Raw genomic sequence first — 19885 nt, forward strand, 5'->3', positions numbered from 1 at the left:
ACTCCCACCCAGACCCTGCAACCCCAGCCCACTCCCACATCCTAACTCCCTCCCAGACCCTGCACCCCCAGGAGGAGAATGCAGAAAAAAAAAACGGGTGTGGGGGGGCAGATAAGAGAGAATGCTCCCCCCGTTTGGGGGGGGGGGCAAAAATGAAGCTGAGCACAGGGCTCCACTATCTCTAAATTCGCCACTGGTCCACCTCCTTCTCTTCCCTCCTTTTTAGTCCTAATTCCACTTAACTAATGTCACTTTACTCAGGATTAATCATGCATCTTCCTAAACAATACATAAACTAATCATTGCCTATGTTCTCTTGGACCAGAGGCAGGTAATCAACTTGGGCCAAATCACTCCATGTACAAAACAAAGTGCTGCAGAGTACTCTATTAATAATGCCAAACATTTATCACAAAGTACGATGCTCCCTATTTGAGACTAAAGAAACTTATATAAATATTATGGGAAAGAGATTATATCTACCAAGAAGGAAGAGTTCCAGGACTGCATTAAAGCATTAGATATACCAAAAGTTTGAAGCCATTCTAGATTCTGGATCTGTCTATATTTCAAGTTTTATCACATTGAGGCATAGTGCTCCTAAACTGTTTTGAAAAGGTGCTGATCGGAACTTGCAACTTATTTGTACTCACTTCAAAAATGCCTTGAACATAGAATTGACTTTGTAAAATGCATAGGTGAGCACAAATTCTGATTTTTATATGCACAAATGGAACACTGGTTTTAAACATTTAGTTCTTTGCACCCTGAACCAATGCCCACTGAAATCAGTGGAAAGACTCATTGATCTCAGTGGGCCTTGAATCAGACACACAGAGAGAGCAATCAAGCAGCTATCCAGGCTTCTAGGTACCTTTAACAAAAGTTAAAGTAAAGCCACCAGCTACTAATCACTCAAACTAGAAAATAACCAACCACAAGTTAAAAAAATAAGAAGGCAAGCCCAGACAATAACGCCCCCCCCCCACATCACAAACTTTATCACACCCCTGCCTTCCCAAAAGCCTGGGGAAACAGATGGGCCTTGCCGCAGAAGTATGAACATCTGAATATTGCACACCCCTCACCTGGGCACCAGGGATTAAAGAGTATGTAGGTGTCAGTCTCTGGGTTTCTCTTCGTCCGGAGGATGCCATAGGGAGTCAGGACAGCGACATAGAGGCGGAATTTCCCCACAATGCAGGTCGGAGCAGACATGATGGACAGTCTAACGGAACTGTCCTCCTTCCAGGTAATCTTGGCTCCCCATGTCCCGCTTTGCAGTTCTTCAACCAAAGGGATTGGGATGTAAGTGCCTTTGTTTTGCTGTGGATAACGACCTATAGTAATGGAAAGAGAGGAGGATCCTTCTGTGAATGTATTCGACAGCTTTGTAAATGCCTCAATTTCAGTCTCTCATCATTTCCTTGTGCTCCCCCCCCCCACCCCACCCCATGTGTTTGCTGCATCCACCAGTTATCTCCTCTTCAATTTATATGGGACTGTCTTTGTTATGTGTTTGTACAGTCCTTAGCACAGCAGGGCCCTGGCCTGTAGGCATTGCTGCCATATGAATAATAGATAACACCACATCTCAGTATTGTTTAGATATTGCATCACACTTCTCCTGAACTCCAAACTGATCCTTGCCCTAATAAATCATAAGTCAGATCTTAGCAAGCTCTTATATAGATGACTGGAAAGCAAAAGCACAGGGACAGACAAGTCTAAGAATAGTAGAGTGAAAATATAGCATTTATGTACTTTGAAGTGGAGTATGCAGGGCATGTAACTGATTTTCCTTTCCAATTATTTTTATAATGCTGACGTAGAGATAGTCCCAGATCTGAACATCCCTACATTTTGGGATAACATAAATCCAGCTCTGGATCTGAACTTTATAACACAGCCCAGCCTCTGAGTTTCTACTATGCTTCCATCTGATGGATTGTTCAGGACCACATACATAGCCATTTTTGCTCTAAAGTCCAGGGATGCAGCAACCCAGATACCTTACATATTCTGTTTATTGGTGCGTGCAACAGAAGTAAGAATCCTGCTAAAGAAAAAGGAATTAGAAAGAAAAAACAAAAATCAATAGCAAACATAGGAAGCTGAAGTGCAGGACATCTTAAAAAGGCCATTCAAAATTAAGGTGTAGAGGGATAAGAGATGACAGTCTTTTGGGTACTAACAATTTGGATCTGAATGTAGGATTGCCCTTTAAACTGGTGCTGGATTTGATCCTTCTTCCCTTTACAGTAAGTATTTTGCTTCCACTTTTGATGTACAGTAATTGTATAAACAAACAGCAGCAGATGACAGCAGAGCCAATCAACTAGCTTAACCTACACACTTGAAACCCACATTCACGTACGGCTTTTGAAAATACCTTTCTCACTCTTTGGTAGGGGGTTGGTATTAATACTCGAGTGCGCATTAGACTTAGGGTATGTCTACACTACAAAATTAGGTCGGATTTATAGAAGCCGGTTTTATAGAAACCGGTTGTATGCAGCCGATTGTGTGTGTCCCCACATAAAATGCTCTAAGTGCATGAAGTCGGCGGATCGCGTCCACAGTACCGAGGCTAGCGTCGACTTCCGGCGCATTGCACTATGGTACCTATCCCACAGTTCCCGGAGTCTCCGGCGCCCATTGGAATTATGGGTTGAGATCGCAATGCCCGAATGATGCAAAGCAGTGTCGCGAGGGGTTCTGGGTACATTGCGTCAGGCCCCTCCCCCTCCGTCACAGCAACGGCAGACAATAGATTGGCGCCTTTTTACCTGGGTTACCTGTGCAGACAACATACCACGCCAAGCATTGAGCCCGCTCAGCTCAGCTCACCGTCACCATATGTCTTCCGGGTGCCGGCAAACGCGGGACTGCATTGCTAAACAGCAGCAGCAGCTTACTGCCTTTTGGCGGTAGACGGTGCAGCATGACTGGTAGCCTTCATTGGCGATCTGGGTGCTGGCAGCCGTGGGGCTGCATTGCACCAGCCCCTTGCCTTTTGGTAGAAGATGGTTTATTACGACTGGTATCCGTTGTCGTCGTACTGCAGTGGCTGTCGATCATGGGCACCCGGGCAGACAATGATGGTTATCAGTCGTAGTATGCTATTTTCTGCCATGCGCCCTGTTGGATCATTGCACGTTAGCAGAGTCGTAGCATGCTATTTTCTGCCAAGTGCCCAGTATTGTCTGCTAAGCACCCAGAAGAGGCCGATGGCGATCTGGGTGCTGGCAGACATGGGGCTGGCAGACGTGGGGTTAGATTGCTACACAGCAGCAACCCCTTGCCTTTTGGGCAGTAGATAGCATATTACGATTGGTATCCATCATTGTCATATTGCAGTGGGTATCAGATCGTGCAATAGACCTGAAGGCTTACTGCCAAGCGCCCAGTATTTGCTGCCAAGCACCCAGAAAATGCCAAGGGCTATCAGTCATGCTGCACCGTCGTCTTAAGATGTAAAAAATAGATTTATTCTTCATTCATTTGCTTCCCCCCTCCCTCCTGCTAAACCCAGGCTTTTGAGTTCAATCTTTGGGGGGGGGGCATTCTGTGTGACAGTTATTTGTGTTTCTCCCTGATGCAAAGCCACCTTTCTTGATTTTAATTCCCTGTACCTGTACGCCATGTCGTCACTCGCCCCTCCCTCCCTCCCTCTCTCCCTCCCTCCCTTCTTCCCCTGGTCCGTCAGATACGACTTTCGCGCCTTTTTTCAGACCAGACGCCATAGCCAGCACTGGGATCATGGAGCCCGCTCAGATCACCGCGGCAATTATGAGCACTATGAACACCACGCGCATTGTCCTGGAGTATATGCAGAGCCTCCTGGACATGCCAAAGCAAAACCAGGACCAGCTGAGGAGGAGGCGATTGCAGCGTGGCGACGATAGTGATGAGGAAATTGACATGGACCTCTCACAAGGCACAGGCCCCAGCAATGTGGAAATCATGGTGTTACTGGGGCAGGTTCATGCCGTGGACCGCTGATTCTGGGCCCGGGAAACAAGCACAGACTGGTGGGACCGCATCGTGTTGCAGGTCTGGGACGATGCCCAGTGGCTGCGAAACTTTCGCATGCGTAAGGGCACTTTCATGGAACTTTGTGACTTGCTTTCCCCTGCCCTGAAGCGCCAGAATACCAGGATGAGAGCAGCCCTCACAGTGGAGAAGCGAGTGGCGATAGCCCTGTGGAAGCTTGCAACGCCAGACAGCTACCGGTCAGTCGGGAATCAATTTGGAGTGGGCAAATCTACTGTGGGGGCTGCTGTGATCCAAGTTGCCAGGGCAATGAGAGACCTGGTGATATCAAGGGTAGTGACTCTGGGAAACGTGCAGACCATAGTGGATGGCTTTGCTGCAATGGGATTCCCAAACTGTGGTGGGGCGATAGACGGAACCCATATCCCTATCTTGGCACCGGAGCACCAAGCCACCGACTACATAAACCGCAAGGGGTACTTTTCAATGCTGCTGCAAGCCCTGGTGGATCACAAGGGACGTTTCACCGACATCAACGTGGGCTGGCCGGGAAGGGTACATGATGCTCGCGTCTTCAGGCAGTCTCTTCTGTTTCGAAAGCTGGAGGAAGGGACTTTCTTCCCGGACCAGAAAATAACCATTGGGGATGTTGAAATGCCTATCGTTATCCTTGGGGACCCAGCCTACCCCTTAATGCCATGGCTCATGAAGCCGTACACAGGCAGCCTGGACAGTAGTCAGGACCTGTTCAACTACAGGCTGAGCAAGTGCCGAATGGTGGTGGAATGTGTATTTGGGCGTTTAAAAGCGCGCTGGCGCAGCTTACTGACTCGCTCAGACCTTAGCGAAAAGAATATCCCCATTGTTATTGCTGCTTGCTGTGCGCTCCACAATATCTGTGAAAGTAAGGGGGAGACATTTATGGCGGGGTGGGAGGTTGAGGCAAATCGCCTGGCCGCTGATTACGCGCAGCCAGACACCAGGGCGGTTAGAGGAGCACAGCAGGGCGCGGTGCGCATCAAAGAAGCGTTGAAAACCAGTTTTGTGACTGGCCAGGCTACGGAGTGAAACTTCTGTTTGTTTCTCCTTGGTGAACCCTCCGCCCCTCCTCCCCCACCCGGTTAACTCTACTTCCCTGCAAACCAACCACCCCACCCTCCCCTACTACCCTCCCCCCTTCGAGCACCACTTGCAGAGGCAATAAAGTCATTGTTACTTCACATTCATGCATTCTTTATTAATTCAGCACACAACTAGGGGGATAATTGCAAAGGTAGGCCTGGATGGGTGGGGGAGGAGGGAAAGAAAAAGACACAGTGCACTTTAAAACTTTAAAACTTATTGCACTGGAAATCATCTAGGCTGGAGTGATTGGGTGGCCGGAGGCCCCCCCACCGTGTTCTTGGGCGTCTGGGTGAGGAGGCAATGGGACTTGGGGAGGAGGGCTGTTGGTTACAGAGGGGCTGTAGCGGCGGTCTCTGCTCCTGCTGCCTTTCCTGCAGCTCAACCATACGCAGGAGCATATCACTTTGATGCTCCAGCAGCCGGAGCATCGACTCTTGCTTTCTGAGTACAAGTTGACGCCACCTCTCCTCTTCAGCCCGCGTTTCAGCACGCAACTTCTCCTCTTCAGCCCGCGATTCAGCACGCCACCTCTCCTCTCGCTCATATTGGGCTTTTTTAAAATCAGTCATTGACTGCCTCCACGCATTCAGCTGTGCTCTGTCAGCGTGGGAGGCAGTCTGAAGTTCAGTAAACATTTCGTCACGCGTCCTTCGCTTCCTTCTTCGAATATTCACTAGCCTCTGCGAAGGAGTAAGATTTGCAGCTGGTGGAGAAGGGAGAGGTTGTTAAAAAAGATACATTTTAGAGAACAATGGGTAGACTCTTTCACGTTAGATTTTGCTGTTCACAACATCACACAGCACATGTGCTTTCGTTACAAGGTCGCATTTTTCCTCTTATATTGAGAGTCTCCTGGTTTGGTGTGAGAGATCACTCACGCAGTGCCAGGACACAGATTTCAGCTTGCAGGCAGCCATGGTAAGACATACAGTCTTTGGGCTTTTTTAACCTTCTTAACATGTGGGGATGGTTTCAAACAGTACTGCCCTCATTTCCCATACCAAGCACCCGTTTGGTTGGCCATTTAAAATGGGTTTGCAATGTAAAAGGAGGGGCTGCGATTTCAGGTTTAACATGCAGCACAAACCCAACTAACTCCCCTCCCCCACACACCCAATTCTCTGGGATGGTCACTTCACCCCTCCCCCCCACCGCGTGGTTAACAGCGGGGAATATTTCTGTTCAGCAGAGCAGGAAGGGGCACCTCTGAATGTCCCCTTAATAAAATTGCGCCATTTCAACCAGGTGACCGTGAATGATATCACTCTCCTGAGGATAACAAAGAGCGATAAGGAATGGATGTTGTCTGCATGCCAGCAAACACCGGGACCATACGCTGCCATGCTTTGTTATGCAATGATTCCAGACTACGTGCTACTGGCCTGGCGTGGTAAAGTGTCCTACCATGGCGGACAGGATAAGGCAGCCCTCCCCAGAAACCTTTTGCAAAGGCTTTGGGAGTACATGAAGGAGAGCTTTCTGGAGATGTCCCTGGAGGATTTCCGCTCCATCCTCATACACGTTAACAGACTTTTCCAGTAGCTGTACTGGCCGCGATTGCCAGGGCAAATTAATCATTAATCATTAAACACGCTTGTTTTTAAACCATGTGTAATATTTACAAAGGTACACTCACCAGAGGTCCCCTGTGTGCCCTCAGGGTCTTGGGTGAGTTCGGGGGTTACTGGTTCCAGGTCCAGGGTGACAAACATATCCTGGCTGTTGGGGTAACTGGTTTTTCCGCTTCCTTGCTGCTGTGAGCTATCTATGTTCTCTCCATCCTCATCTCCCTCGTCCGCCGAACCCGCTTCCCTGTTTCCAGCGAGGGACTGATAGCACACGCTTGGGCTAGTTGTGACTGCACCCCCTAGAATGGCATGCAGCTCCGCGTAGTAGCGGCATGTTTGCGGCTCAGCCCCGGACCTTCCGTTTGCGTCTCTGGCTTTGTGGTAGGCTTGCCTTAGCTCCTTAATTTTCACGCGGCACTGCTGTGCGTCCCTGTTATGGCCTCTGTCCTTCATGGCCTTGGAGATCTTTTCTAATGTTTTGCCGTTTCTTTTACTGCTTCGGAGTTCGGCAAGTACTGCTTCATCTCCCCAGATGGCGATCAGATCCCGTACCTCCCGTTCGCTCCAGGCTGGAGCTCTTCTGCGATCCTGGGACTGGGACTGGGACTCCATCATGGTTACCTGTGCTGATGAGCTCTGCATGGTCACCTGTGCTCTCCACGCTGAGCAAACAGGAAATGAAATTCAAACGTTCGCGGGGCTTTTCCTGTCTACCTGGCCAGTGCATTTGAGATGAGAGTGCTGTCCAGAGCGGTCACAATGAAGCACTGTGGGTTAGCTCCCGGAGGCCAATAATGTCGAATTCCGTCCACACTAACCCAATTCCGACCCCCTAAGGCCGATTTTATCGCTAATCCCCTTGTCGAGGTGGTGTTAAGAAACCGGTTTAAAGGGCCCTTTAAGTCAAAAGAAAGGGCTTCGTAGTGTAAACGTGTCCAGGCTTAAGTCGATTTATCGCGGCTAAAGTCGACCTAAACTCGTAGTGTAGACCAGGCCTTAGGAACCAATTCTGCCATCCTGTATACACCAATGTGGTACCATATAGAAGCTGAACAGGATCCACAATAAGGGAGGTGAGAATTCCACCAGCACAGAAGCAGCATGGGGCCTTTTGTAAGCCACCTTTGTCCTCAGTTCCCTGGATTCCAATGAGAAACTGCAGAACTGGAATTAATTTGCAAACTAGACACCATCACATTAGGCCTGAATAAAGACTGGGAGTGGATGGGTCACTACAAGAACTAAAAAAAAAAAAACTAATTTCCCCATGCTAATTTGCCCCTACTGTTACTCACACTTTCTTGTTAATTGTTTAAAATGAGCCACCCTAATTACCACTACAAAAGTAATTTTTCATCCTGTTGATAATAGCCCACTTTAATTGATTTGTCTCAACCCCCTACTGGGTAAGGCAACTTCCATCTTTTCATGTACTCCTATATATATCTTCCTATTGTATTTTCCACTCAGTGCAGCTGATGAAGTGGGTTTTAGCCCACAAAAGCTTATGCCCAAATAAATTTGTTAGTCTATAAGGTGCCACAAGTATTCCTCGTTGTTTTTGCTGATACAGACTAACACTCTGAAGCCTCTCATGAGCTACAGCACAGACTCTAGCAGCCCTTAGATTCAGATGATTAATAGGAAATCACTGGTTGCATGACAAGAGAGCTGGTCAAAAATCCTGACAAATCTTCTGATCTGTGCTGTAGTAGGAGCTGTACTACTGATATGAAGATTATATTTGTTAAAGTGATAATGGCTAGATATCTTCTGCATTTGAATGAATATATATTTTTAGAAGAGACACTATCAGGCACTTAAGGACATGTTCAGCTTGAAGGACATGTGTTGTTCTCTTGAAGTCAATGGTTAAGCATGTCATGTTTGAAGTTAAGCACATGCTGGTGAACTGGGTCTATTGTGAATAAGATTCCATTTATATATTAGAACTCAAAAGGGAAATAGTGAAGCTACATTACAAAGATATTAAGAATCGGATATTGCTCTGAACTTCATAAAGTGAATTCATTGAGTGAATTTGAAAGTAATAACAGAGTTCACTGAAGTTCAGAGACAAGGTCTCATAGCTGAGTGTTATTACAGAAATCCTTATAAACAAGTTGGATTATTCAATAGACATCACTAGCAACTTCCAAACCATCTAATCCCAAGGAGCAGGGTAAATTGCTTGGTTTATTCAATTAAAAAGATAAGAGGAAAGTCTGAACTTTGTGCTGCTGAAAGTTGCCCAGCTGACAGCCCATTAAACTAAGGGGCAAACTTTTAAAGGTGCTTAGGTGCCTATGTGCTTTTCAAAATTCCACTAGGTGCCTAACTGTATCTTTAGGCACCTATATATCTTTAAAAAATATCTGGCCCAAGTCTTCCATTTATCCATAGAGCAGATACAGCAGTACAAGCTCCCTTGCAGTGCCCTGAGATGTGCCTCATCCTTGATCTAAAGGGTCCTCTAGAGATGGGAGTAGACATTAGTCCCTGGCCTCTCTGAGATTTCCAAAAGGGTGCTACTGTGTGATGATATTTTTTATGAGGTGGGCGTATGTCCACTCAAAACTGAGCTGTGGCTACAAATAGAGAGATAAACAATCGTTAAATGGTAATGCCTTTGTTCACGGGCCAAATTCAATCCCCCACACATCCCTAACAATCCCTTGCACTGCCTAGTCCTCATTTTTCTTAGGGTATGTCTAATAAAGCGGTGCGGCAGCAGCACTTTAATGTCGGCTGTGTAGTCGCGGCTCCAGTGCTGGGAGAGAGCTCTCCCGGTGCTGTAATAAAATCACCTCCGCGAGGGGAATAGCTACCAGCTCCGGGAGCGTGGCTACCAGCATTGGTGCACTATCTATACTGACACTTCACAGCACTGAAACTTGCTGTGCTTGGGGGGGTGTTTTTTCACACCCCAGAGCGAAGAAAGTTTCAGCGCTGTAAGTGGCAGTGTAGACAAGGGCTTAGTCACGTTTGTCTAAAGACACATGACCACAATGGAATTGTTCTTAGTCACTGGTTGTGTCCCCTTTGCTAATACTGCCATCACAGTTGCTAATTATGGTGGTTTCCATAATGTGAACTTCTGTCCATTGGAACCTGGATTGACAGCAAATTCATTTCATACGAATCACCCTGTGTCCATCAGACAGTGACAAATTTTAGTGACCAGAGACCTGAACTGATTCAAGTCAACAACCTTGATGAGACTGGGTCTATTTTGTATCCTTTTACCAGTATGCTTAAGGCAATGGCTACACTGCAATTAAAAACCCAGGGCTGGCCCATGCCAGCTGACTCAGAACTGTGGGGCTTGGGCTAAGGGGCTGTTGAATTGCAGTATAGATGTTCAGGCTCGGGCTGGAGCCCAGGCTGTAGGACCCTGCAAGGTGGGAGAGTCCCAGAGCTTGGGCTGCACTCTGAGCCCGAACATCTATACTGCAATTCAACAGCCCCTTAGCCTGAGCTCCACAAGCCCAAGTCAGCTGGCACGGGCCAGCCACGGGTGTCTAATTGCAATGCAGACATGCCCTTAGCCATCTCAGACCTGGCAGCGTATTGCTTTATTAAATGTAAACAAGTAGCAAAAAAGAATTGCCTACTAAACATTGCATTCCTCTGGTAATTTTTAAATTACAGCTTTTGTCATTATCTTTTATCTCTGGAAGGTTTTGTTCCCAACTTTATGCCCTTTCTGGCACTACATGTTTTTAATCTAAGGTTGTGTTTAGTGGCATCAAACACTGTCTGCCAGTCTAATAAATGAACTATAGTTACAACCATCTGGTTGTAAAGCATGTATTTGATGTCTACACTTCAACACAATGAGGAGAGCTCCTCAGAACAGCAATGCCTCAAGGAAAAGGGCAATCCTATTCACTAGCTTCAGAGTTAAGTAGAGTTTAGGCAGAAGCTTTTGCACCTGATCACCCCTCCCCTTAAACCATATATGTGAGTGTGAGTATACGAGAGAGAGAGAGAGAGAGAGAGAGAGAGAGAATGAAGATGTGAGGAAAAAAGAAGTTGTGCAAATCAAAAGTTATGTATGGGTTCACTTTGACACTATTTAAGATTTCTTTAGCAGATAAAGGCCTAATGTTAAATGTGAATTGATATAGTAATACAAAGTTGCAGGATAGAACTCAGTTACAATGTCTTTTTTTGGCCTGTAAGGCCTTCAGTTATTCTTCGTCATTAGGTAAGATTTTCCCCACTTCCCCTCTTTTTTGGCATGATTATCACTCAATTATTAAATGCACAACACTGCCTTCTGCAAGAATTTCCCTGAAATATTGCTAACACATCTACCTAAAATGCTTATATGGCCCTCATCACTATAGTATCTGAGCACCTCATAATCCTTTTATCCCATTAGTCATATTTTAGCCCTTAAAAATGTTGCCTACTGCAATTTGTTGGTGCAGAAACTGGATGAATTTGAAAGTCCACGAGGGGAAACTTGCTTGAGGAGGGGCAGGTGTTACAGGCGGTTTAAGCAAGTAGGAGGAAGGATTATATATGTGTGAGAGATGAGAACAAGAGAGGTCCAGAAGGGTAGCAGAAAGGTCTGGATGGGTGTAATAAAGGAGGCCCCTATTGCTGGGAGTCAGTCAAGATTTGTTAGAGAAGAAGCAAGAAGGTTTAGGAGCGGAGATGGCAGAGACTGCCAAGCAAGGGATGCTGGGAAGGTTCTAGGGTTGGGAGTGGTTAGGGTGCCTGTGCTGAGTGAAAAAGTTGGGGTTGGTTTGTCATCATTTGCAATGAACTGAGGGCTTGTGGGAACTGACGGAGTGATTCTGATGGATTATGCAATGCATAGTATGCATTCAGTCTTCAATACACATTTACATATTATTTTTTCCAAAGGACCCTGGCCTCATTCAATACACAGGATGGATGATGCTCACTTCATGGTATTTTACTTTCTCCTCATTATTCAATGTGTGGCCACAGGCTTTATTTACTCCACACTACTCAAACCCTGCTTTGAAGACAGAATTATTGATTTCCTCATGCACTTTTCTATGGCACTCATTACTATAGCATCTGAGTGCTTCACAAACATTAATGAATGTTCACAAGACCATTGTGAGGTGAAAGGTTATTATGCCCTTGTTACAGAAGGAGAACTGAGGCACGGAGATTAAGGTCAAAAGTATCCATTAATTTTGAGTGCCCAAATTGGGACCTAATTTTTCAGAGAACTTATTATATAGCATTTCTATGTAAAAACACAGCACCTATTGACTGCAGTTGCGAGTGCTCAGCAATTCAACAAATCAGACCATACAGTCTCAACTCAGGCATCCAGAAAATGAGGAACACCCAGTTAGTGACCAACTGCGAAAAGTTTGGTATAAGAGACTTGTCCAGCATCACAGAGGAACTCTGTAGCAGAGGCAGGGATAGAATCCAAGTCTCCAGGGCAGCATTCAACTGCCTTAACCATGAGACCGTCCTTTCTCTTCCTGCAATCCCCTGCCTCATTCACTACACACCTTCCAACTTCTGAAACAAATGGGGGAGGGGGAAGGGGGGAGTATGTAATTATGTAATTAAAGTCTGTATCATAATACAAGGAGACCAAATTAAGGTTGCCCTGGCAACCTTAGTTCTGTCATCTTTTAACTTTTCAGTGCGTGTCTTTGTAACGTTAATGTTCTTTTAACGTATTTTGTGTGTAAATTCTTAGTTTTTTTTTTTTAAAGAACCTAGCAAACAAACACCACACCCAAAAAATGCCATCATGTTGACACCCACACTGGTCATCCGCAGGGCTGGAAGCTTTAGAGCCACCACACAAACCTCCAGCACTTGAGCTAATGGAATAACTGATAGCAATAGCAGGTAGTTATCCTCCAGGTGGATCAGCACTAGAGGGGGGTGAGTGTTTGGCAGTGGATGTCATAGATATTTGCTGACTTAGAGGAATGGTGAGACTCAGGGATCTTTGACTCCATTCCAGGATCTGGAGGGAGTTTGGTCCAAAGAGCACAGACTCTTCTGCCCACACCCCTTAAATGTGACCCCCTTCTGCCCCATCACCTCCAATCTGACCTTATCCCAGTCTTTCCCACCCATGGTTTCTCATCCCAGTCTCCTTGCCCAGCTATTCCTGATCCTGCCTTCCTCTTTTCCCCTTCTCCACTAATTTCCAGTCCCAATCTCTCTCCCTAGACAACTCGTCCAATCTCCAAGCCCCTCACTCCTGTCACAGTCTCTTTGCCCAACCAGTCCTAGTCTTCTCATCTGTTCTCAGTGCCCAATTCCCCCTCTCCACTGACACACCCATTTTCCTCCCTGGCTCCCATACCCAGTCACCTTGTCTAACCAGTCCCAGTGTCCTCTCCCCACAGGCTCCTTGTTCCAATCTACTTGCCCCCAATCCTGCAGATCAGGTGCTTCTCCCTTCTCCATTCAAATCAGGCAGCTTCTTCCTCTATGCTTCTTGGACCCAGCAGGAGGTCATTGAGAGCACAGTAGAGATACTCCCAGCTCTCAATTCAGATGGCCAGAACTGGCCTGACCTGGCCCATAGCAGCCCTGAGGTGCAACTGCAGGGAAAGTCCTAGCTGGAGCATGCCAGAGGGGGTAGAATCTTCAGGGAATTAAGCTACTAAAATCTAAGAAATTTCTACTGAGCATGTCCAAACTATGATTCTTCAAAGGCTTAAAACTTGGGCAAATCTGGCAAAAGGCACATCCCTGACAAATTTCAAGTCTCTGCTCCAAAGCATATAGGTGCTAGAGCTTCACAAAAAAAAGGTCACCAGACTATTTTAACATGGGCAAAAAAACCCACGTATTTCTCTCTAGCCTCATTCTCAGAAATAGCCAAAACATTTTGGCTGAAATTTTCTGAAACAATTCAGCCTGAGGTAGACATCCACTGAGCATGCAAAATTTCAGCACAAATGGTTAAAATTTGCAATGTTATAAACAACTAATAACAGGGCCTTATAATGGGAAGTGTCAGGCAACCTTAATAATAGGTGATGCTACCAGCTCTGCCAATCATAAAATATTTTTCCCATTAATATTTTTAAAAAGTGAATTTGAGGATTTGTGAAAAGCCAGATTGATCACACTGGAAGCTTAAATTGTTTATGTACAAAACAACCAGTGGTACTACTAGCTCCATCATCTCACAGTCCCACCGACATGCCTCAGGAATCACCTCTGGATGTGAGAGGCAAGAGGAGTTCAGTCTCCAGGCTCATTCGGTCCTTGCCCTTTCTGTGGCCTGAGACTGACAACAGGAGTGTCAGCGATTTCACTTTCTGTGATGCGAACATCTGCCTACTAGGGACTGGTCTGAAACCATCAACACATTTTACACAGGGCACCAAAGGGACACCAGACGGCAATAACTTTTGGTCACTATTGATCTGGTCTGAATTTAAAACAAGACTTCTAAACATGAAAGGCTCACTCATCAATTATTACCTAGAACCATCCAGTCCCCTCCTAACAGTGCTTTGAAGAATGTTTATGGAGTAGTAACTCATCGTAATGCCCCAGAATAATCCCTCATTATAAGGAAAGTTCCTCACTTTGGCGCCAGCGTTGTCTCACTTCACTCACAGAACTCAGAAGGGACTACTCCTCTGAAGGCAAGTGGGATGTGGCCCATATTTGTACATTCAGGTCTCAATTGTGTGTGGCTTGTACAGGCTCAAGGGGTGGGATGGGGTGAGGAGAAGGGCATCGTTTGCCACTCCTATGTAATAGGGTAAATGATGCAGGTGCGTGGCCATGACTTCACTCAGTGTTCTCACCCCATTCCAATACATGTTCTTTGGGACAGCTAGTATAGACAGTAATACTCTGCGCTCTCCAGTGCTGGGAAATTGATTGTGCTTCTCCACCTCATGGGTGCACTGATGTAGGGCTCATTAAACCCTCCCCTGAGTCTAGCTCACTTACCTGACGGAGGTATGTGTGACGGGTTGGATCACAGAAATCCCCTTGGGACTGCCAACTGATGTGCTGAGACTACTTCTGACCCATTTTCCCTTCCAGATTGGGACTCCAGAACCTTGCCAGTTTGAGCCAGACACACTAGCCTGCTACAAACCCAGACCCAGGTCTGAACCATGTCGCCCAACAGCTGCAGGCTTAACTGAAAACAGCTTAAGAAGTGGTCCTGTCTCTAACACTCAGATGCCCAGCTCCCAATGGGGTCCAAACCCCAAATAAATCCATTTTAGCCTGTATAAAGCTTATTCAGGATAAACTCATAAATTGTTCACCCTCTATAACACTGATAGAGAGATATGCACAGCTGTTTGCCCCCCCCCAGGTATTAATACATACTCTAGTTTAATTAATAAGTAAAAAGTGATTTTATTAAATACAAAAAGTAGGATTTAAGTGGTTCCAAGTAATAACAGACAGAACAAAGTGAATTACCAAGCAAAATAAAATAAAACACACAAGTCGAAACCTAATACAGTAAGAAAGTGATTACAGATAAAATAACACCCTCAGAGATCAGAGGGGTAGCCATGTTAGTCTGGACCTGTAAAAAGTGACAAAGAGTCCTGTGGCATCTTATAGACTTACAGACGTATTGGAGCATAAGCTTTCGTGGGTGAATACCCACTTCGTCAGATGCATGCCCTCAGAGATGTTTCAATAAGCTTCTTTCACAGACTGGATGCCTTCCTAGTTTGGCCACAATCCTTTCCCTGGTACTGCCCTTGTTCCAGCTCAGATGGTAGGTAGGGGATTTTTCATGATTTCAACCCCCTTTGTTCTGTTCCACCCCCTTATATATCTTTTGCACAAGGCAGGAATCCTTTGTTCCTCTCTGGGTTCCCACCCATCCTTCTAAATGGAAAAGCACCAGGTTAAAGATGGATTCCAGTTCAGGTGACATGATCACATGTCACTGTAAGACTTCAAGCCCTCATTCCTCCCAGCCTGACTCACAGGAAGGCCTGCAAGCAAACAGAGCCATCCACAGTCAATTGTCCTGGTTGATGGGAGTCATCAAGATTCCAAACCACCATTAATGGCCCACACTTTGCATAACTACAATAGGACCTCAGAGTTATATTTCATTTTTCTAGTTTCAGATACAAGAGTGATACATTTATACAAATAGGATGACCACACTCAGTGGATTATAAGCTTTGTAATGATACCTTACAAGAGACCTTTTGCATGAAGCATATTCCAGTTACATTATATTCACACTCATTAGAATATTTTCATAAAATCATATAGAGTGCAACGTCACAGCATGAATTTGGCCCAGAGTTTACTGGGCCTGGGTATGCCAACACTGCCTAATTATTTGGAAGTAAACAAATACTTAAGAGTGAAATCCTAACCCATTTGAAGTCAATGGGAGTTCTGCCATTCAATGTGGCTGGGATTCCATCCTTACTGCTGGCTTGGGGCTTTCTCTTGCTGGTGTCCAATATCTTATTTAGTAACAGAATGTGCATTAAGGTACTCCAAAAACATGAGGAAAGGCACCTACAAAAACCACAGCCCAGCCTTTTGTACAGGGAGATAAACTATGACCATCCACCATCACATCAACAACTGCTACAAGCATATTGATTTAGAAGTAAAAGAATAAACAAGTTAAATTAAAACAAAGACCTGTGGTCACCTACACACGTATCCCACATAGAAATTCGCTCTGTTTAAAGTATGTCTTGGTTGCTTGGTATATCAGCATTACCTCAAGGTCCTGTCAGTTACTCTAGTATGCTAGGCTTAATGCTGGATATAGTTGTAGAGCATAAGGGAGGAATTTACAGTGATTGTGGGGGAGAGAGGAAGGAAGGCAGAATAAGGTTCAGTCAGCAACACAAGAGTAATCTTCCTCCAGTTAACAAGCTCTTTAAACAAAACCCTGCCAAATAGATACACCAATGTTGTTATTTTCAGCTTAACAAACATCAGGACAGTTCTGAATCAGGGAAAACTCTCATGGGCTTTCCTCCTCCAGCTCCATTGTTCTAATCAAGATTGAAGCTAACATGTCATTTTGGTTTAATTCATTGTATGTGCACCAGCGAGCACATACTGATATCAGTATTGCTCTGCAATTAGGGCATATTCGTTAACTACTGCTACAGGGCCAGCAGAGGGAGCGCAAGATGTTTTTGGATAGGTCCCACAAATCAGTGGCGATACTTTTGTTGGCAGACAGAGTAATGGGATTTTCTTTTAAAGATACATTTAGAATCCAGAGGATATTCCCCCACCTGCTCCAGAGTGCATTAGTTTTAAGATCTATATCAAAATGTGGGGGCCCCACACTATTTCGCAGCCAGATTCTCATTAGCAGATATTTAAAAAAAGGGACCAGAATCTGTCTTCCTTTGGGAGACTTATTATATACACAGTGAGGTTAATATTTTTCCTGTTCAACTCATTCATTTTACCCAGATAGACCCTTCATACACAGCATAAAGAATCCATTTCCAAGCAGGTCCTGGAAGTATAATAATTGTGACAGGATGATAAATAAGTTGGAGCTGAGAGCCAGAGTATAGTAGCCTTGTAACAGAGGTAAGCCTTATTATAACAAACAGCCTAAGGATGGTAGGTGGGTACTCTGGCATCATGATCAGCTAATGCTCATGAATAATTTTTACAAACATCCAGCTGTCAAAAAAGCAACAAACAAAAACAAAAAACCAACCTTCCTGCCCCAAATGATCACAGCCTGTAAGAGGAACAAATCCTTGAAGATATTAGTCTCTCTAAGAGGCTGCTTTAGTGTCACATCTGGTTCCCTCCTAACTTCAAACAGCATCGCCTTTAGCAGGGCTGCATGCAGACTTGAAAACATTTTGAAAAAACACACATCAGCACAACTTTACCCAGATCTGACCACATTCCCTGGGCTAAAACCTGCTAAACACCCACTGCAGTTACTAATTCTTAGTTATTAAAGGCATTTAAAAAAAAAAGAAGCTAAGTTTTAAAAGTTACTGTTGTTGCATAGATGCAATTGAGCAACAGAATCTAGGTCTTTTTGCATAAAAAAATCCTGATTTTGTAAAAGGTCTCAGAGAATTCCTTTCCTATGCCTTTCTAGCTTTTGGCAAAGAACGCCAGGGTGAAAAAAATATACTCTCGACATTATCATGCAGAAAACAAACAGATTTGTTGTTCTTAGCTAGCAGCTGGTATGCAGTTGTTTTTATGTCCTGGACCAATTTTAGGAAGTGTGTTCTAATGGTCATAAATAATTCTGGCTCCAAAGAATGGGAATTTCTTTAGAAAATAGAAACAATATGGGATGTGACAAGGACTCTCTGCTCAGCCCATCATGCGTTCCTGTATGTTTATGAGAATCCATTCTTTTTAAAGGGGGAAAATATTTACTTAATTAAACCATGGCCTTTGATTAAACAGGCAGACAATATGCTTTGCCACAATGTCACAGTGACCGAGGCAGTCCTCTTTTGCATATTGTCATAATGACCGAGACAACGTGCTTTACCAGACATGCTGTCGAGAAAACAGACCATCCCAGGCAATGTTCTCAAATAGTCAGAAATCTTTTCTGAATCCAATGGGCAAAAACGACTCCATTGGCAAAGTTAATCTCAGAAAGCACAAGATTTACTGCTTCTGTATTAAATGTCAAAAAACGTTCTGATCAATTAAGAGTGACATTTTTTTTCTTTAAAAGTAGACTAAGGACCTGGGCTCTGGAAAGACTCCCATTGACTTCTGAGGGCTTTGGACCGGGCCACTAACCCTGTAAGTCTTTCCTCATGCAAATACCCTTTTGACTTTCCTGGGAGTTTGGCCTGAATAAAGCATAAAGGATCAGGCCTTAGAATTCTTTACTCTTGACTGATTTCATATGAGTAACAGTCCCTCTGAGCATTGCCCTATAAGGCTACAGAAAAGAGAGAAGGAAGTTTCTGCTCTAGTTTCAGAGAAATATTCCATGATTTACAGATGCATGGGAAGTGGGGGTGAGATTAGCCGAGAGGTCTGGGATTTATGACCATTTCTGAAGTGTATTGATAAATTAGAGGTTTATGATAACATTTATAGATAGACCGATATCTATGGATTTATGAAGCAATTTAAGGAAGGTATGACTAGCCCTAAGATTTACAACAATGCATAGAAATATCTCATTAGAATAAGGATGTACCATATAAAGTCATCAACAGTTTTGGTAGTGTACAGGAAACTACTCCTGGGGGAATTCTGTGTCAAAAATTAAAAATTTTGCACCAAAAAACTAAAATTTCTGCAAAATTCTGCATATTTTATTTGTCAAAATAACATAATCATACCAGTTTCAATTATTTTGGTAAATTATTTCAAAATACTGGTCAGCAAGTATGTCAGTAACAATACAGACAACAAGAAAGATTCCTCCAGGAGTAGAGAGGTAAAGAAACCTCTATGACAAACCAGTTCCTGTTTCTCTGTTATGCTTTTGTTGGGAACCTCAGTGTGGGTGTGTCACACATGCCAGCGGGGCACATCTTGGGGGAAAACTCTTCCCCTCCGGTCTCAGACACTCACTACCCCTTCCCCCCCTCCCTCCGAGTCCATCCATGGGGCACTCCCCCACCTGGCCCACACACCTTTACACCCTATCTCCAAGAGCCCAGCCACGGGGCACCCTCCAAGCCCAGACACCCTCAGTCCCTACCCCCAGAGCCCAGCTACAGTGTGCCCCCCCCAGCCCAGACACCTTCACCCCCTCCTCCATAGAGCCCAGTCACGGGGTGCCCCCCCAGCCAAGGCACCTTCACCCCGTACACCCGGGAGCCCAGCTGCAGGGCGCCCCAGCCCAGATACCCGCACCCCTACCGGACGTGCTACAGAATTCCCCCGGGAATAGAAACTACTATGAAAAGTGAGATTGAAGGCCATATTAGCAGACCTAATCATACAATCGTTTTTCAAAGAAATCATTGTTAGAACTACCAATTCTAAATAAGCGCTCGTACTTGAGCTTTCACAGCACTGGTGCCAGCTTGGTTATCTGCAGCAATATGCACAGATGGACAGATTCACCACATGCTCCCTCCCCGACTGTGGAAAATCTGCTGTGGGGCTTCCAGTAGCACAAAATACCTGCATTTGCCCCTTCACCAGGCTGCCAGAAAGTCAACACAGCCCCAACTTGACCAGAAGTGAATAAGTCCAGGATGTCTGGTGGATTCCTTGATTCAGTGCAT

General features: G+C 45.1%; 1 protein-coding gene across 1 annotated transcript in view; it reads right to left on the minus strand.

Annotated features, from left to right (window-relative positions):
* The window catches only part of F13A1 (coagulation factor XIII A chain), a gene marked incomplete at its 3' end in the record, with an annotated part of 85489 nt that overhangs the window by 45481 nt on the left and 20123 nt on the right, over positions 1-19885 (minus strand). The window contains exon 4 of the mRNA XM_026647283.2: positions 1089-1340. Within this exon, the coding sequence (XP_026503068.2) occupies positions 1089-1340 (252 nt within the window). The remainder of the gene's footprint in view (positions 1-1088; positions 1341-19885) is intronic.

This window comes from Terrapene carolina, unplaced genomic scaffold (genome assembly GCF_002925995.2).
Source record: "Terrapene carolina triunguis isolate 2854851 unplaced genomic scaffold, T_m_triunguis-2.0 Scaffold58, whole genome shotgun sequence".
Lineage (NCBI taxonomy): Eukaryota > Metazoa > Chordata > Testudines > Emydidae > Terrapene > Terrapene triunguis.